The sequence below is a fragment of the Diadema antillarum genome, unplaced genomic scaffold (assembly GCF_040938485.1).
Source record: "Diadema antillarum isolate AM-2024a unplaced genomic scaffold, OU_Dant_1.0 seq00000523_RagTag, whole genome shotgun sequence".
In the NCBI taxonomy this organism is placed as follows: domain Eukaryota; kingdom Metazoa; phylum Echinodermata; class Echinoidea; order Diadematoida; family Diadematidae; genus Diadema; species Diadema antillarum.
Genome location: NW_027271475.1, coordinates 1643542 through 1670891, shown reverse-complemented (window position 1 = coordinate 1670891; position 27350 = coordinate 1643542). Strand labels below are relative to the sequence as shown.

At 37.2% G+C, this 27350-nt stretch overlaps 1 protein-coding gene across 1 annotated transcript in view; it reads right to left on the bottom strand.

Annotated features, from left to right (window-relative positions):
- The window catches only part of LOC139734310 (nuclear receptor subfamily 2 group E member 1-like), a 39395-nt gene extending 24576 nt beyond the window's left edge, over nt 1-14819 (bottom strand). The window contains exon 1 of the mRNA XM_071645105.1: nt 14489-14819. Within this exon, the coding sequence (XP_071501206.1) occupies nt 14489-14597 (109 nt within the window). The 5' untranslated portion in view covers nt 14598-14819. The remainder of the gene's footprint in view (nt 1-14488) is intronic.
- Between the last annotated feature and the right edge of the window lie 12531 nt (nt 14820-27350).

The window sequence follows — 27350 nt, the reverse complement described above, 5'->3', positions numbered from 1 at the left end:
TCGGAACGCTGAAAATTTAGCATCTTGTTTTTGATCGGATGGTCTCAAAGCTGAACCTCCATACCATTGCAACTCCTCTCAACTTCCTTCGTCCTATAGCGCCTTTACTTAGTGCAGCGAGTGTTTTGTTAAGGATTTGTTTTGTTTTGTCTCGTTACCTTAATTATCCCTCGTTACACCCTATCACTTACGCATACCGATACAGCCCTAAGAATAGATGCAACGCCAATTAATTCCCTTGCGCTATCTTGTCTCGTTGGCAAATGCAAATGCCGACGAAATATATTAATGATCAATAAAATATGCCCCAACGACATCCTCCGCCTCCATTCCATCCATGCAGGTAATGACTTTTGTATCGAACTTCACACCATAAAGACACCACTTCAAACGTTAATAAAGTCAATTCGTCACCTTGTTTCGGTTATCCATCTAATTTAGGGAAAGAATATGGCGACGGGACTACAATGATTCTTCAGGAGAGATTTTTTCCCCATTCAGTTGACTTCCCTTGCCTTTTGTTATTGGATGTTAAGTGTTGCCATGCATGGGGAAAAATGATCAATACGAGGACGGTTACAATGAGGAATGAAAGATATTTCAGTACATGATAGAAAAGTGATTAACGATGACATCTATATATATCATCATTGGATAGCTCGCGAAAGTGAAAAAAACATTTGGCAGACAACACTATGCGTTCGGTTCTTGCGGGGACAGCAACAATGAGTAAATTGATGTGAGCTATCGAGGCTGTATAAAATTGGAAAAAATGGAAGGGAAAAATTCATCCCCACCCTATGATAATGATGGACAAATTATATAACGTACTTTGAACTTATCTTTCTTTCTGTGTTTGTAAAAGTCTCTAACATACCAGCTATATATCTACAAAAAAAAAGCACACACATGAATCATGGATATCCATTTTTCGTATACGAAAGGCGGCAGGTCGACAAATTGCATGGAGCGCGTGTGAAAGAGGTTTATGTTGCTTTGTAAATCGCAACGTGTATACCTGGAATTCGGTGGGAGCTAGGTTCTCAGGTTCATACATCATTCTGCCTTCTAGTTAAATTCGATTAACTTATTTCAATTTGATTCGATTTTAATCTGACTAAACCTAGATTTGATTACTATATTTTGACTTTATCCGGGTAAAGTAGCAAGCAGTGTTATATATACAAAGTCTACAAAGTGCAACAGATGATTACGAAAAAAAAAATGTGATGGTTTCAATTACTGATAGCATTACACAGCCAGATACAAATTCAAATTCAAATGCAAATGCAAATTCAAATTCAAATTCAAATTCAAATTCAAATTCAAATTCAAATTCAAATTCAAATTCAAATTCAAATTCAAATTCAAATTCAAATTTAAACAAACATAACAAAGCTTACATTGTATTTATCAATAGAACAGTGATAGGAGAAACCTCCAGTAACGGCTAGAGTTTGATTCTGAAGATGGCCCAATCCAGGAACAGGAAGAGAAAAAGAGATTTACTATAATATCTGCGAGCTTACAACATTTATTTTGCAGGAATAAAAGTCAATTCATATCATGTATACTGGAGAGGCCTTACTAACTGACCTAGACAATATGCCAATTGTACATATACATTATTTGTATCTATATAATCGTGTGTAGGTGTATGTATTTACGTACGTGTGTGTATAATGTACAGTATACAGGTATATAAACTATTATCATTATGTGTGTCTCTGACATGTTGATAGGGAGACTTCTTGCCTTTACCAATAGTAAATCACAGCGAGACAGCGGGGCTCTTGATTCTGCCACTTGTGTCTTGAAGTATAATTCATTAGAGATGACTCTATAGGGGAGACTGTTTTGTCCCAAGTATCGTGGAGTGATAATGAATGAGGGCACTCCATCAACGTTTGAGACTCATGTGACTTCTTCAAAAGTCGCTTTGTGGAGTATACATGCATACAGCAGTTATAATAACACGTGCGAATGAAACGCCGCATAACCTCGGGTATAATTACTATCATCATCTATAATAAACGCTTCGCATCATATACGTCGGTTGTTCAGCAGGCACACTTCCTGGCTCTATCATCTAATAACTTGTCCAAGGATGAAATCTCAGACCCTTCATAATAAATCATCGATCCATCACACAATGAATGTATTAATTTCTTTGCAAGTATGCCTCTGCGAATATTTGACCGGTGTGAATGTATTCCTATACGATTTCCTACGTAATGACCCTTTAAAGTGTTCTCCTGTTTGTTTGTTTGCTTGTTTGTTGTTGTTTCTACTGTCTCACCTATTCAGGACATCAGGCACGACTATTAACACAATCAACAATGATGCCGTGCCTCATTTTAAGATTTATCGCGATCGTTGAGAGCAAAATGACATATAGAAACAGAATTAATGCTTGTTGTGATAGAAAAAAATATCATTGTCTCAGTCAGTGGGCGTGTAATCACACAATGACACATAAATCACAACTGCATGGTTTGGAGAAAGAATATTTTAGCTCCGCGATGGGACCGTTTTTTGTATGGGCGCCCGTACTCAATGGTCCCTGCTCGCGTTCCAGAAAGCAAAACTAAATGAAAGCCAGAAAGTGATGTTGCTTCGGCGATTTTCGATCAATGGGTCATCGGAACCAAGGAGGTATGGTGATGTTATTTGTTGGAACCATTTGGAAGCTGTACAAAAAATAATTCCCACTCAAGAGCGGGTAGATGATAATTTCATGGGACCCGGGAGCTGAACGCGATTGTCATCCAGCCCTCTCGGGAGGCTGCAGCCGTGACTTTGACTCTGACCAAAAGCTCTAACTCGTGCAAAACAAGGAAATAATAATCCGGAGCGACGAGTTAAGTCGATTAATCAAACAGTATACCCTTCAGCGGGAACGGCTCTCCGGGAGAGAAGGCGGCGATGTAGAGAGAGAGAGAGAGCGAAGGGGCCTTGATTGATGACACGTGCGAATTCTCGATCTCTTCCTCGATCGTTTTACAAAATGAATGATCGTGAGACGGGACAATCGAATCTGTATAGAGTTCCGAATAAATGTTTAATTGATTTAGATTTTCATACCTTTTATTAGATCTTATAAGGAAGAGATATCCTGTCTCTTTGTGTCCTCAAGTTTTGATAATTGATAGATCGATTGACAAAGAGAATGAGATTCCAATCACGTTAAAGATAAATAGTGTGATTGACAACTTTATGATTTTTTTTTTTGGGGGGGGGTACCACGAAGAAAACGATGCTCAAGGTCAATCTCACAGTCTTTCCAATCTGCGATGTTTCTGTTGAGTTTGTTTTTGTTTTTGCTTTTTTTTTTGTTTTTGCTTTTTTTCTTCTTACACTGATTAACGGGCGTTCGAGTTCATTCTCACCTTTTCATCCCTTCGTTATCAAATTGTGCATATTATCACAACTTGTGAATCACCATTGCAATCAATATAGACCAGGGGTGTTTCATAAAGCTGTTCTTAAAGTTACGAACAACCTAAGAATGACTGGTGATCAGTTCTGATATGATATACTTATCAGAGTTTCAATAATTCAGCACAAGAACTGATCACCAGTCGTTCTTGTAAGTCGTTCGTAACCTTAAGAACAGCTTTATGAAACACCTCCCAGTTCAATTAAATATCAAACCTTTACGCATACCCTTATGGATGATAGAGGCTGATCCTATAACATCCGTATGATTTGCCCGACGTAGCAACAACAACTTACAAGGCATGCAATTTGGATTTACAAGTATTGAAATGCTTTGAGCATGTACAATTTTCATGAAATTGTTTGTTGATCTGTGGTCAGAATAATAGATTTTAGTAAATTATATTTTGTAAACAGGTCTTTTCCGTTACAGTGTGCATAGGATGGTCTTCGTTACCACCCAAACATGTCCATAACAGTACCTCTTTCTTCCACTCGGGAGAATTAACGCGGAGCAGTTACGCGGGTTCCGTTAAAAGAAATGCTCACAACATGCACTAACATAATTCCCTAACGCTGTCTTTGGTGAAAAAAAAAATGATAGTCCAACCTGTGCTATGATCCCAGCACTATACGCGCCAAACAGCCAAGGAATCTATATTATCGAATCGAACAAGAAATCAGTGTACGCACACACACACACACACACACACACACACACACACACACACACACACACACACACGCACACTCCTACAAACCACAAATATAATGGAGCAATTCCTGCTATTTATATTTTTCAATCCGATCAATACAATCACCTATTATTGGGTCTTCCGGACTGGTTGGTCACTTGCACAAAAATGGTGTCCATCTTAGATCTAACCGTTGTATTATACGTAGGCCTATATGCACTGCTCAAACGGACTAACAAAGTATAATATACTCCAAAGTTTCGCTTGGAATTGAATTCTGAATAAATATAGCTGCGAGACACGTGTAGCAGGCAGTCATGAAAAGGGACATTTCCAGGAAAACGATATGGAGGGTTTTTTTTTTCTTCCATTGATGGTAATCATGATTATGATGGTTTCCGGTGGCTTTTCAGGTTTCCCTAAGGGCTTTCCGTATTATGACTGCGGGAACTGAAGTCAAACGCATCGCAATCCATACGCGTGCGTAATGAGATTCAGATATAATATTATAGGATGAATAGAGACCATATGTCATGTCACAAATATCGAGACAGCTAACTCCAGAAATCAAAAAGTTCTCTTTGTTTTATTTTGGCGGAAACGGGACTAACTGCATTCAGCAGAACTATGAGGACAGAAAAAAAAATCCTGGGACTTTGATCAAGTGTAGGGAAAAAATGAAGGTTCATCAGCAGACTAAGTTACTGGAACACAACAAACTACGTTTTGAGAAGAAAAATACTTTGCAATAAAATGGGAAATGTTCACGTCTTTACATTAAACACGCAAGCTTTTCTCATCTTTTCTTCTCATAGCGAAAAAGTATAAAACCTTGACAATACAGCCAGATTGTCATTGAAACCGTATAGAAGCAGTTTTTCTTTTTCCTTTTCAGTGTCCTCCGAAGGTAAACGAAGTGCAACGAACCCAGAACAATGTGGGAATTTTCTGCCAGCGTAAGAGTCGTCAAACTTACAATAGACTTTGAAGGGGGAGGATGGTTAAGCGAACTTGAAAAAGAGAGAAAAAGAGAGAGAAAAAATGAGCAATGTACAAAGAACGGCGACCCATAGAGGTTAACAATTCTAACTGATTAAAAGAAAAGAGAGCCGGTATTTGCATCTGTGAAGCGTGTGATTTTTCAGCTCGGCTAACATAAAATGTGCTCAATAGGGATTCATTAATACATCCCTAAAAGCAGGTGGGGTTTCAACTGGAGGTCTCACATCGTAAAAACATTTGTGTAGTGTGTGAATTGTTTATCTTGAATATTTACGCCTGGATCTACGGATATAAGATTGCGCGTGCGTGATGGAATGCGAATACGTTCAAACAGCGCCCCGTTCGGTCCACCCACAACGCAAAGATCGATACATTTGCGGGAAAGCGGCGGCCAATTATAACAGGGTTTATCCGCAGCAGAAAGACACGACTATTATCACCTCGTTAAACGGATCCCCATAAGCCTAATGACTTATGGATTGCTGGGGGATTAGCCGTGACAATGAAGCCGGGTTGACGTGGGGATTGTAATTAAATAGGAGGGGTTGGCTTGAAATCGCCTGTGAAAAAGAAGCTACCACTGTATTGTAAGCCCGTTTTCTTGTTATCAGAACTCATTTGAATTGGTGGGCAGGAGCCTCGTATTAATGGATGCTAACACTGTCTTCAGGCACTGACTTTGGGCTGGAATCCTTTTTGATGTAGGATGTACTGACAAGCGTTTTTCTGGGCTTGAAAAGACTAGTAATTAAGAATCCCGAATCGGGTAAAAGCCGTATACTTCATTAGAAAGTCGCAGGATTAGCGAAGGCATAAGAGGTGGTGCCGTAATGGAGTGCAGCGCTAACAGAATTAGCCGAAGACCTACAAAAGACACGCTTTTTGGATTAGTGCGCTAGCCACTAAGCAGAAAAACTGAACTCTATCGAGTGATGCGTGTAACGAGCTACCAAAACACATGCTTGCACTACAAGTCAGAGGAGATGACGTGTAAACACTGGAGGGAAAATAGGAAAAAAAGAATTGAGAGGAGATAATGATGGTAAAAATAGAGGAGGAAAATAACAGAATTATCGTGCTTGAGCACCGCCCGGTACTGGAAATGCATACTGCAGGAAATGACGTTAAGTGTAGACCACAGACACAAGATGTACATGTTTGTTATATTGACCACCATAAGAAGTCGTTTTAAACAAAACTGTATCTGTCTATCTTTCAATATTTCTGTCAGATGCAGTCCATCAAGGGTTTGACCTTTGACAGGCCAATGGCCTTTGTCATTCCCTCACATCTGCTGCAGTTCTTACTGTTTTTACTGTGTTTATATCTTCCAATAACTGTCCTTGTATTGTTTGTGTTTTGTTTTGTGTATATTTCCGTGTTATGTTCTGTACATATTATACATATATGTCTATTTTTGTGTTTTTTTAGAGATGTGAAATAAATTGAATTGAATTGAATTGAATAATAGCTTATGATCGAATATGTACTTTTACGACAAAAGAAGAAAGAATGTGCAAGTTCATTGTTTTAATTTCATTTCAAATGAGGCGTGGAAATGCATCGATTTGATTGACAGATCATGTGCAGTCGATCAATAATAGATTTCACGATTATACTGCACGACCGTGCACTATGAAGACAATGTCACCTGACACCTATATTCGGTCAAATATGAATCGTGTTATTAATATCATGTGTATATACATCATTTCGAATGCGCAAGTGTGTGTGATGTGCGCACAATCATTGCCTGTTTGCTAATGTAGATAAACAGTGCCTCATGGCGACACTGAAAAAAAAATGTGTCTGAAATTACTAACGAGAAGGAGCAAATGATTTAACATGAAGTGTGGTATGCCACTTATCCAAACTTCCGCCCAAGGGTCCAACATTATCACATGTCATCCATGTCTGACGTAGTTTTAACAACTTTTGATAACTTGTCTCCTGGAAATAACAGGGGTGACCGATTCCAAAACTTTGAAAACACTTCGAACCCATGATTCAGAATAGACGTATATAAATGGATTTCTGATAGTGTAAACAATGAATTCCAAACACATCACAGTCATCGGGTCATTGAAGACTCTTTTAAGAAAAGTGTCATTGTCTTCGTGCTCTCCTACCTAAAACTATAATAAGTCATAAATAAAGCATCCGAAGTGTGAATGAATAGAGTTTACGACAAAGCCCCTTGTTTTGTATATAGAACGAAATGAAAACGCACTTCTGAACACTGTCACGCAATCTTTGTCGGGAAATGAAGATGAATCTTAAACTGTGGCAATCAAACTCGAGAGCTAAAACGCCATCACTGGGAACTTACAACAATTAAATCACACGTAGTGTCTTCGTCTGAGAATGCTTCCGTAAGACTTTGTATACTTTATGGCACAATGCATGCAGACTGGCAGAAGACAGCAATTGAGCAGAAAGTAAAAGTAGGGCGTTAACATTTATGATACCGGTGCCAGTTTGCGTCGAAGTGTTCTTAAATTGATGTAAACTATACTATACTAAACTAAACCATATCATAATGAGGACCATTGTCTCATCTGTTAAAGGCGTAATTTTCCATTCGCAGATGATGAACAAGAACCCAGCTTTATAGTGCTTCAAAATTGTTCTAAAATGTGAGTTAGGGATAGAAACAACCAATGTAAAAATTCGAATCAGTATACTGAATTTTAAATTGTCCATGAATGTATAAAATGTTTACAATACTTTTTACAATAATAAAAATGTAGGCTAGACTAAGCCGTCTACAGTTATGTTTTATTTAGAGAAAAAGTGATATCTTCTTATATTTTCGGCTTCATTGCAAAAATGTTTACATGGCAGGATGTTTTGTGATACAATTGACCTACACATAATTATGCATTAAATGTGACATCTCGAACGTTTTTTTAATCACTGCTCCCAAAGTTAAACTGTACCTTTAAAGCGAAAGCATCGTCCTCGCTATATGCCTGCAGAACTGTCTATTTTTGCTCTAAAATGCATATATATGGTGCGTTAGAAAATCGGTGAAATAATATCGCAATAACATGAGCGTTTTCAGCTAGTTAACGACGAAAATGCAAATTATTAACAAAAGGAGGTTCGACGGAAAAACTGCATTCTGAGAGCACGCTTGATAGTGGCTGCTATGCATATTCATGTTTTTAGTTTTATTTTTTTTTTAATCTAATAGCGATAAACGCATGCAGTTAATTTGTTAGAAAACACCGTTGACACTGCTCAATCGGCCATCACCTAACGTTCTACCTACCAGCTATTGAATGGGGAGGGCGCTTCATGAATAAAAGTCGTATGCATACCATCAACATTATTTTACCCCCTTGATCTCGAAATACTCCAAAACATCATCCTGGCAAATCGTGTCAGCCAAACGAGTTTCATGTATTACAAGCAAATTCATAAATGACGGCCGATGAATTTTGAGTCCTTCTGAGAAGTATGTTTGGGCTTTAACCTTTAAGCTCCTTAGGTGTACGAGAAACATAAGAGTTGTGAAAGTCTTGCAAATGTATTCTTCGTTGGAAGTGCTTCGACCTTGTAACTGGGCTGCCACATTTTGTGTGTGTTTGTGTGTGTGTTGTGTGTGTGTGTGTGTTTGTGTTTGTTTGTGTGTGCGTGTGTGTGTGTGTGTGTGTATGTGTGTGTGATGGTCAACAATCAAGAAAAAAATCATGACAGTGACCTTCGCCAAGAAAAATACTTCGGTATACAACTTCTGAGTTTTTAAGTCTGATTTCCTCGCACTCTCTCACACAGAAAGCATCAACGGACACTCTCGAATACAGTGTACGCGCCCTATAGAACATAGTATGTAACAAAACAAAAAAAGGTCTTATTTTATCATCTTAGTTTATTACAAAAAAGAACCTCTCGCGTCGCAGCCAGATGGTCGTGCTGGCTGAGTGTGTTAGGGGAATAGCTTTTAGTTTCATTGTTTATTTCCCTCAAAAATATTAGGTCTTTAATAATCAGAATCCCTGCCAGAGACTCTACACCCTCTTCAAACTTGAGAAAGCAAATATATATATATATATATATATATATATATATATATATATATATTCAATTCAATTCAATTCAACTCAAACTTTATTTCATTTTTCGAAAAGAACATAAACATTTCACTTTCTTTGGTAACAGAGAATAAAGTTGCATAATCAAAACAAAGTAAATTGAGAAAAATATAATTGTGGAACCTTGGAGTTACAAATACGTTGTCATGAAAATTGGCTGAAGTGATAAAGACGATATAACAATACGCAATGTATTGTTATACGCTGCTATGTTATATATATATATATATATATATATATATATATAACATAGCAGCAGAAATGTATCATGATGTAAATATCAATAGTTTTTAAAGATCACACAAATATTGATTCAAAATCACATCAAATTTAAATTTGAAATTTAACATAATTTCGATTCTTTTAATGAAAATAATCTGACCTTGTATACCAAGATCAGATATGTTCGAAATGTATGTTTAAGAAACTTACTGTAGAATCTCTTTTCCCCATTTTTTTAAAATAAATTCATATCTTTCATATTCAAATTCTGAAAATGTGTATGTTAAAAAAAAAAAAAACTCTTGGTATCGATAGCATGATCATATCTGGAATTCTGTTGTAGTATTTATCATATTATTTGACCAACACGTAGACAACGAATTACTTAACAAATATATGTATCTATTATGTTGACAACACATAACAAAAATATATTCATTTTAGGCATAGTATATCTCATATGGTTCGTCTTCCACCAGCTCCGCCCATACATTTTCAGAAATCAGTCTTTAAAAGTCGGTGCGATTGTTTCTTCTCTCCAACAGTAAATTTGGTTTGATAATTTAAAGACCCCAAAATTCCACCCGTTTTGAAAAAGTCCTTGTGCCCCCCCCCCCCCCCCCAAAAAAAAGTTGTAAATGAAAGGGCCATTATCTAATGTTATGAAAAATTCGAATTGAATGAAAATAATGTAAATGCCTCTTTTTTATGAATATCAAATTAGGCATTAGCGTTCTAGGGAAAAGTCTCTCCCTCTTGTACTTTAATGCTTTCAAGAATCCATCAGGAGACGAATAAAAGAAAAAAAAACATTCCTATATCTTTTATGCACGCTAACTGAGTTATCTCCCAAAACTTTTAAACCTAAACCCGAACTTCACGAAAAGATAAATTCCTAAATCTGTATGCACACTTACTGAGTCATCTCCCGAAACTTTTAAACCTAAACCCGAACCTCACGAGTATTTGAAAGATTTTCACTGCGATCTCAATCTATTTGGCGAAGGTTTAAGAGTTTGCCCATCACGATATACGAGTAAAAATCATTGACCGGACTCCGCAACTTAACAAAGGACATTGCTGGATTTCTTTCTACAGCGTAAAGTCAGTGAAATCACGTTTTATTCAGCATGCTAAGGTAAACGTCACGGCTTGCTTCTACACACGCACGTGATACGTTAGACTTGGGTAAACCAACTTGTCGGCTAGCTTCATTCGTCCGTCAGTAAAGCTGATCATCTTTTGCCCAAATTAGCAGCTCAGCTTTATTCCAAGCTATGCTTCAGTCATAGTCATCGTAAAAGTGCGCGAATTGCTATTTCACAGATATGGCCCAAGGCATGCATTACTAAATTTTCTACAAACTAATTCTTGTTTTATTTCAGTTTCATTGGCAGTTCTTTTCACGCGAAGAGATCTCGTACATAATTGGTGATGGACTCCTTTGTGAATTGGACAGCAAGTGGTTGTCTTTATTCAAGCAACATGCTGCTCCTATTTCATTTTCACATTTATTCATGACTGCTTTCAAGGCAAGAAAAGAACCCCCCCCCCCAAAAAAAAAAAGAAAGACCGAAATTACACGCACGCGCTGTGCATGGCCTTTGGCACGTAAACCTGTGAAAAGATTAAACAATTCAGATGATAGAAGATACTTTTGAGTATGACGAAAATTAATTGCCTGCTCGAGAGAGAATCCTTTTCGTCTCTAGACGATGCTCTTTACTTTCTAATGTACATCTGACTTCCGAATGCATCTAAATGCATGAAACGTATCAGAGTTTTACAGATTCTTCAGTTATATGTATCCGACTTCAATCAATAATTGAACATATCCTGATACTATATTGTACGTACATTTGTATTTTGGAACATGCATTTGTCGTTACTTGAAACAAATCCTTCCTTTGGGATGTGTTTTCTTTTTTATTTACAAAATTCATATTTCCTTCCTATGGTAGTAAATGATCTCTAAATGCAATTTAAAGAACAATTTTGATAGTGCGTGGCACGATTTCGCTTTATTCCATCATCTGACTATTTGTATAATAAACATCGATCACTCCTTTTCCTCCTATAAAAAACGAATATTTTTGTTGTCGCTGCTGTTTTTAAGAGAGAGAGAGAGAGAGAGAGAGATCCAATGAATGTTCCCGCAAATTACATCGGCACCCCCTATAAATGTTACTAAGTGAATATGACCGTATTCATTGTACAAAGAAACGTAAAAGGCAATGCACAATTTGATGAAACAAAATAAAATTTCCATGTGAATGAACGTTTAACTCATGAGGTATAATTTCACCCCAAAACGTATCATTGTGACGTCAAAAACCCACATTGGCATCTTGAGAATTTAGAAGATATCTAGAGTGACTGCAACAGACTGTTGGGTATACGTAAGATACAGTGAGGATTATCTGGTTTGTATGATCAATGGGCGCTTTTGTGCGATATGATACCAAAGAAATGAACACTGGGAGTTATACTTAAATTCGTCGTACTCTTGGATCAGCACAAATTATGGCTGATAATCTTTTTTTCTTTTTGCAAGAAGGGGACATAGTTCAGTACAGTTTGCATTGTACAAAACAGATTTATTATCAGCAGCATTCAATTCAAGTCAATTTAAAGTTTACCTTACGTTAACAGAAACGTTTTCTAGCATGCAGTACATATTGTATCATTTGAATTTTCTATACAAAAAGAAGGTTTAAAATTCAGCATGTGTATAAAAAAGACACATTTTCTCTGAAATCAGGCTGGAGGACTTTGTTGTTGCTATTGTTAGAAGTGTATTTTAAAGCGTAGAATATCTCAAACACGGTACGTCTCAAACTCATACACGGATTTGATGTCTGTCACAGAGCCATAATCGCTATGTTTGTCGTTTGATATAAACTGAAGCCAAAACACCAGTTGATCATCGTTTTTGTTTAGCACACCAATATGTCAGTGTAGCAGGACTAACGCATGAAATTAATGACCGGCTGTGTCTCTAATGTCACCGGCTGTGCGCCGTTCCGTATGTCGACGGTGAGGAAGTGGCCCAGGTCACTTTGTCTGGGCAACATTCTTAAAAACTTCGAATTTGCTGGAATATTCTGCAGACAACATATATCACGATCGATGTGGAATATTCAGGAATCTTTGTTTTCTTTTGTTTGGCTTCTGCTTCTGACGCAATTTATTTTTCAAACATAAATGGCTTCAAGCATATTGCGAAGAAGAACGGACATCACTGTTTGGCATCGGCACATTTTGTCCAGTATACAAGGCATTAAAAAATTACGTGTACAATAAATTAATGCGGGCGTTATGTTAGAATGAAGTGGCTGTAAGGGATTTTCATTCCGTGGGGATTTTCGTATGAGCAGTCGTGCCTAATCCTGATTGTTAGACATTATTGAAGCTGCAAAAAAAAAAAGACCCACCGATTTTCAGATGTATATTTACAAGTTATACACAACTGTGCTGATTCAAACGACTAATACGCTAAAACACAATTGAACTCCGCGTCGGATGTAGAAGTCACATTTCCATGTTCAGTCCTATTCTTTATTAACTAAAAAGTACAGTTTGTTATATAATATAACTACGAAATATTTAGATAAAGACATATATTTAACGTTGCTGTTGACTTACTTTGAATACAAATCATTGGTATTTTAGGCGTGTCAGTCAGGTGTAAACTCCTTATCAAACGGCATACTTCAGAGTATCGTTAAAATTGATACTTTACATAATAACAGCCCAGAATTATAAATATAGCAAGATCGATAACCATGGAAACTTTTTGGTTCAAAAGACATTTTGTAAGTATTCTCTCTCTATTTCTGAATCTGTATTCATCAAAAGCCTTTATCACTTAATTGAAAAGTATTCTAGAGCACAGCAAGCAATCATAAAGCAGGAATAATGACTGATGTGTACAGGTGTATTTAGCCTATCGATTGAATTATGTCATTGCATACCAAAGTATTTGTTGAAATTCATGAATGAATGGAGAAACTGGAGAAATATCACGTGGAAGAGGATGTTATGACAAATGAAGAAGTGTAAAATCCATTTTAAAATCTAAACCAGAGTTGATTCGATTAGTTAACCTTCTGGGTGAACATTTTTCGTCATCTGGTTGAACGAGTGTAAAACAAATCTACACTTTCATTTCGAAAATCTCCCGTGCATGATTTAGTAGATATTACAATTATGTGACAAAATTAAGACCTAATAAGTAGATCTTGATCTTATCACTAATTATTAATGATAAGATAGATATCGCAAAAATAAAAAAAGAAACTTTCAATAAAAGTTGTCATAGAAACAATGGATTTGATAAATGCAAGTGGGATGTAGTATTCATATTCTGTGAATCGTATTTTGTTCGTTATTTCTCATCAGCCAAAGTACTGAAGGGGTACATTGATGTGCGTGACTTATTTATGAGGTGGGATACCGGCGAAATACGATTCTTGTCACAATCTCTGTACGTAATGACATGGAGACACTATCATGACCTGGATGATTAATAGGTCAATTCTGTTATACATCCGTATACGGATGTAAGAATGAAATGCAAGAAGGCAAAAATGCGCTGAGCCGAGCAACAAGCAATACATCGATATTTATGACAATGAAAGGTCTCCGAAAACGTTTTCTTTAGTCAGATGATATTGTCACAATTATCTAAAGTAAAATCCAGAAAAACACAGTAAATAAGACAAAATACACGGATGATCACTTTTGGTCAAAGAGTCAATAAAAAAAAAATCCAACAAAAAACTTGTGATTGCAAAAATGTATATCAGAATATAAGATAATGTCAGCATTCTATACAGAGACAAGGGTTAAATTCAGAAAATAGTGATCAGGAGAAGGGAAAAGAGTTTATTGAATTGAATGATCAAGTGATAATCAACAAATATCATCCAACGAATCAACAATAAACGATTAATGAGTATTCATGCAACAGGTGTCATCTTTTAATTCTATCTCTTTAAAGGCTAGGAGGAGAATAAGTGGCAAAATACGTACTCGACGTGTTGGTGGTCGTGCTCGTCTTGTTGCTGTTCATCTTCGGTCTCGTCTTCGAGCTCGAAGCGGCACCGGCGGCCAATGTCGTGATTTCGAAGTCACCTCTCATCAAGTTAAACAGCCAGAAGGCCACAAACTTTTTTTCTTCCTCAAAAGATTGCAGGAGATTGAAAATCGGCACCGACGTCTGCTTTGCGCGAAGAAAGTTCTGCTTTACAACTTTAGTGTACTTGTTCAATACAACTTTCTATACTTTGATAGCAATCAGGATTTCTCTCTCGTTTTTATTGAAACGAAGCATGCAACAGGAGAAAACTAATGTTTCCGTGAACAATGCTACAATGGATCGTGATTTGCTCACTGGACATGAAGAGTAGTGTTTCAGGTGAAGAAGGCCAGCCTCTCCCACAAAGAGGCAAAGTTAGCGGGCAAATTTGAACTTCAGGCGAACTGACTCTGGAGGAGAAGGGGGGATGATACCGGCTACATAGCTTCTTTGGATTCTCCAGGGAAGAGACGAATGCCCGTGGCAATTTATATGTCCCGCGTCTGGGAAACTTGACAGGCAGGAGTGTGGTGCTTTGATAGGTGAGGCGGCGTCCCGATGTGATTCCACTGTCATCAAGTCACGCCGTGTTCATCGGGGGCAGCTCGCCGCCAGGCTCGCAGTCAAGATTCACCTCTCGCTCTCAGACCTTATTGCCGCACCGTGCCAGCGCACCTGAAGTTTATCCAGATGTGCTAGAGTCAGTCGTTGGGAATGAGTGACCGACCCCACTCAGGCTTCTGTACGGTGAGGGGATTTCTAACAAAGTTCTTTTTCCTCCACCCTCTATCTCCCTCTCTCTTTCCTCTTTCGTTGACTCTCTCTCTCTCACCCTCTAGATCCTTAGTATGCTCGCAAGCCCCACCTCCCTCGCACTTGAACCGCTGCGCTTGAGCGAACTCACACTTAAGTCCACCGGGGACGATTGGGTTGCTATTAGCGAGGGCGCACGGAGGAGGAGCAAGACTCTACCAGACTGTAGCAATGCGACGCACACGCCACAATTTGTGCTATTCGCACCTTGGTGGGGGGATGTGGAGCATTCACCGTCCGAACCGACGTACGTGTTGTAGTTAGATCCGCCACCAGTCAGATACACTGAGCAGACTTGCGGTTCTCACTCGCTCCACCTGACTGGCGGAGTGTCGCATAGGGAGCGCGAGACTTCACCTACGCCTGTGCCGTCTATATTACGTCGGCGTAATGCAATGTTTGACATTCATCTAAGATCATCGATCGCATGGATTGACTGATTCCTTTCTTCACCTCGTTTGGGGCGTTTATGTATATGTTGTGTTAACCTTGTCTAAATAAAAAGGAGAATTTGCCATTTAGATGCATTTTGAATCCTAGCTGGACTTGTAGGAGATGACTATAAAAAAGAGCATATAGCTCGCTAAGCTGTCTGGAAAAACGCAAGTTACAATTTTGCTTACTCCTCTATTGCATCGTTATTCTTCTTCAGTGCACATAAAACAATATTTACAATGAGGATGTAACGAAAAAAAACAAACCCGGAATCCATACTAAGGACAATAAAGCTACATTTTAATGGTTATTGGTACCCGATGCCAACTAAATGTCTGAAAGAACAAAATTCCCAAACGACTGCTAACTCTTAGCAGATACTTTGAATCAACGTCTTCCCACATTACTTGCATTACGTACCATGTTCATAATTATGAATTTTCGTAAGTTCTCATTACTTGACTTGAAGGAAAACATTGACATTAAATCAAATGCAAAACAGAACAAAATCAAAAACCTAATAGGGCTTACACAAGCAGATAGAAGCGGGCCTGAATTACAAATAACAAATTACAAAATAACGATTTGCAAGATATGAACCTCATGCTGCTATAACAAGTACGAAAATACCGCATAAACAAAACAAAGAATAATTTGCAATTTTGTACTGAGATGCTACGAGAAGAAAATAACGTGGTAAAAGAAGCAAGGACTCTCCGAAAAGCAAATCCCGAAATGAAGACAAACCCTGTCGAATACTTGTCAATAAAGTGAAGTTTTCATGCACATTAGTTACGATCATAATGATGATATGATGTTCTATGATTATATGACTTGTTATTTGCATGATAGGTATGGAGAATATTGACACAAAATGTGTCTACAACGCAATCACAATAATACACATATGCACATATACAAACTGCATCATGATACACACACACATACTGCATAATACACACATACTCCCAATACATAATACATAGAGACATGCTTTGTACATGGATGTTTACGAAACGAACTGAATAATGATCTTCTTCTTGAATTTTTTAATGGCATTAAAATGTTAAACTTAAATGTTAAACGAATCCAATTGTTAGTGTGTATATTCCAGTGAGTGTTTGGTTTTTTACTTCAGTCGTTTAACCTTGGTTTTACATCCATGTTTTTAAGATCTATTTCAATACTGTTTCATTTTAGAGAAACGTTCTTTTGTTTTTGTTTTTCAAATCTTATAGACATACGTAATCTTAGACTAATCTAAAGGCCCTTAAAGTGTACTAATTTAATTGGGCATGAAACACAACCTGTCCACACGAGCTGCATAATGATCGTGCGTCAAATTTCCCCAAAGAGTAAAACACTTATAATTGTTAATGTTCTATAAAAAAAGGTATTAAAAACATGATAGTTTACGTCACTATTATCTCTGTAGACTATGGTGACATATGCAGGGCTCGACACTAACGGTGGCGGTCGGGCCACCAAATTTCAAAAAAAAAAAAGGCAAATTTGGTGGCCCGCCTCGGGCCACCAAAAATCTTTGAAAAGTATGTCAATAAATTCGTAACTTTTTGCGCCGGAAATTAGCAGTTAAATTTATTTAAATGATGGATGAAAAGGACTGAATGTGTGCCTGAGAATGAGTGTTGCGAGTTTGTTGAGGTTTATTTATGAGTAGATATGTCCAGCTTCCAATTCTTACTATGATAAAACTTAAATATTTGACTCATTTAAAAAAAAAAAGGACTTTAATGTTTTTTATTGTTTTTTTTTCGGGCCACCAAATTTTTCTCTCGGGCCACCAAAAATTTAAAATTGATTATTTTGGTGGCCTCATCGGGCCACCAAAAAATAAGTTAGTGTGGAGCCCTGACATATGTATGTGTGAGTATATGAGTGTGGGAGCGTGTAGGTGTGTGGGTAGGAGAGGGAGAGAGACAGGGAGAGAGAGAGCGCGATATTCAAGGTATATACACGCTTTCGTAGAATGCGCATGACATTTAGTATAGATTCCCAATGTTTCAAATAAACGGTAAACACAGATACTGAAAAAAAGATGAAATTTTTGTATGAAGGTTATGTGACTTGGTCATGTGACTCCTTCACGTCACCTTGATCATATGACTGACATTGCCAATCGATTTGCTCTTTGATTTGTTTGCACAAAGAAGACCTGAGGAAATGTTTATCTCCATCTCTGTAAAATGGGGGATGGTTTCACTCTCTGTTTATGCATTGATATTGCTCTCTTCATCTTTCGAAAAAGCTGTGTATATCACACTCTAATCACGACTCACATTTCTATCGTGTGGAAACAAACGCAAGTCTATCCAATAATGCAATTAGGTCTTTGCAGCACTTGTGAGGTTTTGATTCTTCTGTAGTTGCAGTATTGACCAAGGCCAAATCTATCAGCAGCGAAATTATCACTCAGGAGCTATACAAACGGTGGAGACCCACCTTGAAGTTTGAATTGGCTGTCAATGTTTATTTAATCTTTTACTTTAATTTAAACATTTTAACGACATCCTTCTTGAAAATGACGTCGCAATACTTTCAGTGACTTTGTTGCTTAATGATAATAAACTGCATGGTACAAAAAGTACATTATTACATGAAATTTTAAGTTTCGAGGGACAGACTTCATCAAAAGGGGAAGCTGTATGACACTGCTTGGAATAACATCTGTGAAAGCAAAATAAAATTAACAAACAAAATGTTTGAGTAATATTGCATAAGAGGAGCAAGCGAAAGCGGTTACATTGACTTTATGTTGTTTGTGTGTGTGTGTATTTGTGTGTGTGTGTGTGTGTGTGTGTGTGTGTGTGTTGTTCCGTTGAAAGTGCGAAATGGTGGTCTTCAAATCATCTCTTTTTCTGATTGAGTGTCTATTTCTATGCATCTATAATGCCGATGTATTGTCTTCTCTGGTTATACGGATACGAATAATGGACCTATGTAATATTTATGAATATTGATACACATTGAATACATGTTGTCATATATTATGTATATGACACATGTATATATTTACATGTATATATTCATACAGATATATGAGAGTGAAATGATACGCTATGCGTTGAAATACTCATGAATGATTTTATGTTTATCTGAATTCGCTGTTGTATTCGTTGATCTGTTGCTTTTGTTAGACCGCGATCGGGATTTACTAATTTCTCAATTGATTAGGTGGACAAATGTGGACAAGAAGAAAAGGACAGAGAAGAGACATATGTATGGCTGTAGGGAGAGAAACATAAACACGACGCGGTGGCAACGAAAGATTATGCATGCTTATTCAATTCTCAGAAAAGAAAACAACAAAGACGATAAATTATGCTGTACCCCATTTCATGAAATTTCCTTATACTTCTCATGCGTCTTTTACTTTTACTTCGATTTCTTTTAAAAAACTAACCCTTTACAAGCCTCGATTTTGAGCTAGGTTCCATTTTTGTTTCAGTGATTTTTGTACATAACGGTGAGTAAAATTTACTCTCGTATGTTTAATTGCTGCCACGTTGCATTATGCTGGAAGTCTTTGTTTTTGATTTTCACGTTACGGGATACTCATTGCTTATTTCATTTAAGGACAGAAGGTAGAACAATGTCGAATAGAATTCAACTTCACTGAAAGTTCAAATATCATGTTTACGGTTTACTAAATACAAACAGTCATCTTCTGTAATCGGATCAACTCAAATCGAATTGCGTTTTAGTCACAAAATCAAACGCTGTATTTATGTTGTATGTGTGGTATCCTGACCAGCCAGATGAAACCCGACAAGACAAAAGAAAACTCAGAATTAGCGGATTTTCGTCGAGAAACATAACTTTTTAAGGTATGTATTATTTCATTGCTGTTGTTGTTTTTTCATCGTCCATCAGGCACCCATCGTAATCATAACTGATTTAGATGTATAAAGTAAACCTAAATCTTAGAATAAATCTTGTGCATTGTAGTAAGAAAAAGGGAGAACTATGCATATGCATATATATACGTAATTGTATATACACATGAAATAAGCACAATAATAATAATAATGATAATAATAATAATGAAAATAGAAATAATAATGATAATAATAATATGAATTTGATGCCCATATAAATACATAGATCGATAAAGGGAGCGAGAGAGAGAGAGAGAGAGTCAAAAAGAGAAGAGAAGAAAGAGAAAGAGGTATAAATATATGACTGATTTACTGGTACGGATTATCATTGGCGGCGAAACCAATCACCCAAACATCATCCCAGCAAACACAAAACGTTTTCAGAACGTTTCCTCAACGTTTTTCTTTTTTCTTGTTTGAGGTTCCGTACGTCTTCGTCTAAAACGAACGCTTTTTTAAACGTTCATAACTATAACGTCAAAGTTTGGATTAAACATTTAACGCAAAGCACAGTTTTTGTTTTTGTTTTTTAAAAATGTTTTTAAAACGCCAATAGGAGTTACAAAATGAAACGTCCTTTACAAAACGCTTGTAAACATTATAGGACGTTACAAAAATGTAACGCCCGGTACCTAACGTATATCATGAATATTCACGCATGTTTATGAATATTAGAGTATATTATGGAAATTTAAAATTTGAAAACTAGTACAAGTAGATAAAAGACACTGAAATCTAAAGTATTTATGCTGGGTTCAAATTCTTTAACCGCATCAAAATTGTACTTAAGTGGTTGTTAAGTTATTGTTCAGTTATTCACCATTTTAAATTGAAGAGGTGTTTTCATACTTTAATAGGCGTAAAAGGTATGTGCGATTTAATTTTAGCAACCATGTCCTCATGCACTACAACATTTTTGCCGGTATATAACAGAATGTGATACAGATGCATCAGCTAGGAATAGGATGTAGTAGGTATAGGTGGTTATTAGGAACATGTTAGGATAGGATTATATAGGATCAGGATTAGGGTACGTTAATCCCAGATCATACCTGCATTCTCATAACTAAATAGTTTGCCCAATACAACACTTATTTTTACCCATTACATTTTTTTAAGGGTCTTAAAGATTTTTTTTAACGGTTCTTTGAACTTCCTTAAAATGTTTATAGGAAATTATAGGAAATTAAAAGCTCTAAGACGTTTTTACAAGTTTTCTAAAAGTTCTCAAAGCGTTTGTTATTCACATTTGATAGGCGTTCTTAAACGGATATGAAAGGTTCTCTAAACGTTCTTGAAAGGGTCATCAGACTTTTTTAGACATTAAAAAGTTTTTCAAACATTCTAAACGGTTTTTAAAGATTTTCTGGACGTCCGCAGAACGTCCACAGAACGTTTTGAATATTCTTTAAAGGCTTTCTGACATCTATAACGTCCAAAATGTTTTCAGGACGTCTTCAAAATCGTTGAAAGTGTTTTTTAAATTGGTTTTTGTCTTTTTTTTCTTCCACAAAAAGACAATCTGAACATGTTTTGACAAAACGTCCAAATAACGAACTTGGAACGTTTCAAGAACGTTCAGAAAACGTCCAATTGTTAGCTGGGATCACACTCCTCCAACTAAAGCCCATCCCAGCAGACGAAGGAGCACCTATAGACGAACATGCGTAACTGTTGCTGTTGATTTTATTTGATACTCTCTTCTTCTTCTTCTTTTTGTTCCTTCTTCTTCTTCATCTGTTTGTGCCACATCCTCTGGTCATATTTAGAGGGTTGATTTTTGTCCTCGACAATTCACTTTAGATTATTGCGTCGCCACCTCAAAGTGGTCTCCTCTTGTTCAAGCAAAAATCTTCCAGGGTAGCCTCACAATACCTGTACATCAGACGACCTTGGGACATTCTCACTGTGACTCCATGCACTCACTGTATAAGTTGAAAATGAAGAGAAAATGCTTAAAAGTCCAGTCAGGCAGAATAATCAAAAGGATGTAAGAGTGTTAAATCCATCATGTTATTCTTTTCTTTCAGTCTCCACGTATACGGTTTCTCCAGACAATAACTTAACATGCTGGAAGCATGGCTTAAATGCTGTGTTTCTACGGTGAGACATTTCTCTGGCTGATGCTGTTGTTGTTAATGTTTCCCAAGCTCCAAAGAGGTGTGATGATGTTCTTACTAAACATTTTTTATTTTCAGAATTCGAGCCAGCTAGACCAGCATAGATAGGCAAGAGAGAGAGAGAGAGAGAGAGAGAGAGAGAGAGAGGAGAGAAAGGGAGAGAGGGAGAGAGAGATAAGCCCCTTCTTGAGAGCTTCCTGACACGACGATAAAAAAGGAGAATGGTGAAAAACCCACCATCAATTTAAACCCTGAAGGACAAGCGAGTGGCGGTGTAAGTCATCCTTTTGAGACGGAGCGATATATGCAAGACAAGAACTACCAAAACGGAGAGAAAGATAGACAGACGGACACAGACATAGGTGCAAAAAAAAAGCACATGTTTGCAACTTATTTGACCAGCGGCCTATTGAGATATAACAGCTTAGCTCCTCTTAAAGTTGAAAGTGTCTGATTTTCCTCTATAATGTATCATAATGTGATATATGATATTTCATATAACAATGTAATAATACATCGTATATATAAAGATATCTCAATCTTTCTCTCCTCCAGCATACATATACATCCACACACACACACACACACACACACACACACATATATATATATATATATATATATATATATATATATATATATATGTATATATGTATAGGTAGATAGATAGATAGATGCTGTATATTCATATATATGCATACATATAGCCTAATGTGTGGGTTTGTGTATAATTTATGTGCGCGTAGTTTCTTCGATACCGATAGCAGCTCAAATTGTTATGTTTTCCATCACGATCATACAACCTATCCTTCTAGCATTGCCTAGTAAAGTTCCTCTTAAAGACTGCTTTTCTCACTGGGAACCTGTTGGTCTCCTCTGAAAGTTTTGTTTGTTTGTTTGTTTGTTTTTCGTGAGAGTGAATTGTGTGATACCAGGGTCCTGCTTTCGGCATTATCACCAAACGGTTAAGAACTTGCGGCGATGCGGTTGATTAAAAAAAAAAGATGAGAAGAAAAACGCAGATGACGAAAGACAATATAACGTTTGTTCTGTATTAATAGTAAAGTGATATGTGCACTCTGTTTCTTTTCCCCGTTCTTTCTACGATCCACAAGGTATGGTTTACACCAAAGTTCCATCCTTGTCTTATTGTCTGGTAACGCTTGTTGGTATATGTCATCTTAATACCATTTCCGTAGACGTTGTAAAGGCGCGCAGAACAGCAAAACGAGAAGGAAAAGATGCAAAAAGCCATATACTGGAGTTCCAATCCTGCTGGAGATATAACGCATCACCCTTAGCACGAAAACAGAGAAAGAAGACAATAAAGATCACCCTACTTAGGGTGAATCTCTACTTTTCTTACTTTTTCTCTCCCTTTTTTTTCTCTCACTTTCTTCAGATCCATACAGCCCTTTTGTGGAGCGGAATATAACGCGAAGACCTAAAAGAAATCTTCTCTTTCAGGCGGGTAATTGGGGCTTTGTTCACGGTGTGACAACAGTTAACCGGCGAGGTAAGAGCCTGGTTTTACCACACCTGGACGAGACAATAGCAAGAAGGCATTTAATTACCTACAAAGTCGCTCTCCGACAAACCGGTCCCACATAAAAAGCTAAGTGTAATCGCCCTAGTTTTACACATGCTCTAGTGAGTTTTCCTTTACTCCTTGGTCTTGTCGAAGCTTGCTGGAAAAAAAAACACAACCTGGATACATTCATCTCCGTAAGGTGTTTTATTTCTTCTTAAGCTCGGGAAAAAGAAAGGCAGAGGGGAAAAGATGGATATAGTGAAGAAAAAGAAAGAGAGAGAAGGGGACATGGGGGAGGTGGGGTAAGGGATCACGCTGAAAGTGTTTAAAAAGGCTTCTCAGCTACTTCTGAATAGAAATCGCGTTAAACGCTTCCTCTTCAGAATTGGATTGACGTGTCCGCGCGAATCAGCTTGGAGGGAGGAGAAATGGGGGTAAAAGGCATCGGAGGGTGGGTTAAAAGGGTGACGTGTTGGGAGAGATAAAGATTGAAGAGGGGGATGATTGGGAGAGAGGACAAACGAGATTAAAGATTCACCCGTTTCGGATGTGGCATTGATGCCATGATAAATGACCCCTCATGTATTAAGCGCAGAACCTCCTTTATCAAAAAGCAAGAGGCTTGGGCGTGGCCAACAGGGCTTCATGCTAAAGAAGAGAAGTTGTTGACAGGACTAAGTTATATCATGGACCCATCTACATTTGAATTGACAAGAGACATGGCTGGTTCCTTTCAATTTCCCCTTCTTCTTCTTCTTCTTCTTCTTCTTCTTTCTCTTCTACCTCATTTTGTTATATCAATGTATTAATATGCCATTGACATGATTATTATTTTCACTATCATTAAATCATATTTATCATATATATATATATTATATACATATATTCTTCTGCCTCTTGTTTCCTTTTTCTTCTCCATCATCATGTCTTCTACTATTACACTTACTTTATCTTCTGTTGCTTTGCTGCTCCCCTTTCTGGACTGTGTGTCTATATCTTATGAACAATGATAGAGGGCTCTGTTATCATTCCATTTCATTCCATTTCATTCATGTCTTTTCATTTCATTTCATTTCATTTCATTTCATTTCATTTCATTTCATTTCATTTTATTTTATTTTATTTCATTTCATTTCATTTCATTTCATTTCATTTCATTCATTTCATTTCATTTCATTTCATTTCATTTCATTTCATTTCATTTTATTTTATTTCATTTCATTTCATTTCATGTCATGTCATGTCCTTCCATTCTATTCAATTTTATTTCATTCCATTCCATTTAATTTCATTTCCAACAAAAATGCAATTACAGAATAACTTTTACCTGTCATACATAGTTATCCAAAACAAATGTGTCATTATCATAAAGGAAAATACTGTGAACGGAAATGTAATCACATTATTATTACAATTATACTATGACTTTTATAACTGTGCCAAAACAAAGTTGTTGGAAACGGAGAGGACTGCTGAGAAATTAGGGATTGTAATTTGCAGTCCCCTAATGAGCAATAACTATAAAAGTTCCAGAACTAACGCAACTGAGACAGATTGCCTAAAAAAAGAAAGACAAAGAAGAAAACACACACATATAAGAAACAACTCGCTTACAGAAAAGGAAATACCATCCTTTCAGCATCGTCAGAAACCCATGTACATTAATATACCATGCCCCTGGATTAAGAAATGCGCAAGGGGTACGTACAACACCATGTCAAAGGAGTATCCACAGTGAATGGACGGGATTCGAACTGAGGTCCAAAATCTTCGAGTGATCCCTGACGTCACTCCAAAATGAGTGAAAATGAACATTTTCACTCAAAATTCAATCCAATTTCACTCGAAATTCACTCTTTTTTGAATTCACTCTTTTTAGAGTGAAAATTTTCACTCGATTTTTTTTAGAGAGTAAATTGGTCATAATTGTTTGTCTTCACAAAAGACAGTAGTTATGGTCATTGCATTTTTGTTTTTGATACCTTTTGTTTTTGTATGAGGTTGTTTACATCTTGTGTTACATTTATGTTGTATTTTTATCCGCGTGGACCTGCGGAAAGGCAGTCCCCAGACTGATGAAGCATTTACCGCACATAAATAAAGGGAAGAAATGAAAAATAAAAATGTGGATTGTCACATTCGTATCCATCCGCTTTACTGCATGTAAGCTACTGGTTTCATGCCTTTGTTGGAATGCGGATTCATAGGAATATAAATGTCATCATAGTTGGACAAGTACAACTATTATATATGATACGCAAGAATATGCACATGCACACACACACACGCACATATAAATGCACTCAAAATATCTATACTGAGTCAGTGAAATGATTGTATATTAATCAATAGTAATATAGGTCGTAAACGGTTACGCGTGGTGCAGGCACCATTTAACACTAAACCGTGGGGGGGGGGGGGAATATCTGGACCTTGCTTTTTACTCTTTCGACTGGAGGTTGCCCTATACACAATTTTGGCGGCAAAGCCCGTTCAAAGTAATGTTGACAATTATCAACTTGTGTGACTAAGTGGGAAGAGATGCGTGTGTAGGCCACCATGTCAGGGAAACCGAACGCAGCCTATTGTTCAACGATTTTCAAGGCAGAATTAGGAAAGAGTATGAGTGCGAATCTTTGATGAAAAACTTATTTCATAGCCTTTGCCCAATCGTAAAAGCAAAGCGAAGTGTGAAAACAATTTGAAAAGTCTTTGGAAAAGTCAAAAGATCTCGGCGGGCAGGAGGGGATGTTTAAACTGCGCGTGAAACGGCACAAAATTACCCGTCAAAAGTCAACACAACCGCGTCCTGCCGATGGTCTTTCAGCCTTTTGAAAAGTCAGCCCCATGCAGCCTTCGCCCTCTGCCAGCGGTCTCTTGAGGCAAGCGACGCCTCTGAAGGCCCGCTGAAATTCTCGCAGACATGGTCGAAGTTGCCCTCTCCGTTATTTTAGGCATCGCGGGGAGAAAGAGAAGAGAATATTTTAAAGGGTTACTTTGCATGTCTTTTTCCAGACTGTAGATTCTTTTTTTTTTAAATCTGTTAAATAAAGTATACATTTAAACAACAAGATAGGCTCCAGATTCAGCGAGCATGCGGGATCACCGCCAGGTTCTCGGTAAAGGACATCTGACCGGATCCGAAGTAGACGGGGCTATTGACTCTTGCATAGGGTTTGAATTCTACTGGTCGCCTACAATCTTGGACAAGGTGTTTTGTTTTGTTTTGTTTTGTTTATGATTATGTGCGTGTGTGTGGTTTGTTTGTTTGTCCGTTTGTAAGGCCAGATCGTTACTATCTTTATGATGCTGATGACGACGCTTATCATTAGAATGAACATTGTTAATATCATCAGCATCATCATCATCATTATTATTATCATGATTATTATTACTACCATAATTGAGATTTTTGTCAACATCATAATCAGAAGGTCATACCCTATTGTCTGGACAGCATGAACCAAAGCCCTGAATAAATTGCTGTGAAAGATGAGTATCATCTTTTAATTTTCTTCAGTAGAGGCCTTCCAGTAGAATGGATGTATAGGGAACTATAATAACATGTGTATGATAAAAGTGAATATCATACTACTCTATAAAGTAGGCGGATGTTGTGTTATGATGGGTATGATAAGGCTTCATTTTCTCTCTTAGCATGAAAGCTATTGATTAAACGGTAATTCAATATAATTTCTCCCTGGCTCTCGAATAAATATGAATAAGCGTTTTACAGAAAACCGTTTTTAGTAAACATGCTTATGTATGAGAGAATGACAGACGTCATCTGACAGGCATGACGTAATTGATGACGAGCGATCACCACTTTTACTATAAAATGTGATTATCTTTGGCCCATCGTGTTGCTGTGTCGGACAGGCCTCGTGCGAGCTTTCAGGTTGCCAGGAACAACTTTTGTTAAAATGACATGCATAAGATTTGAATATATCGGTATAGGGGTCTATTCACGATTCGGTTGCAGTTGGAAACTGTACAGTGCATTTCATTCTTTGTCTTG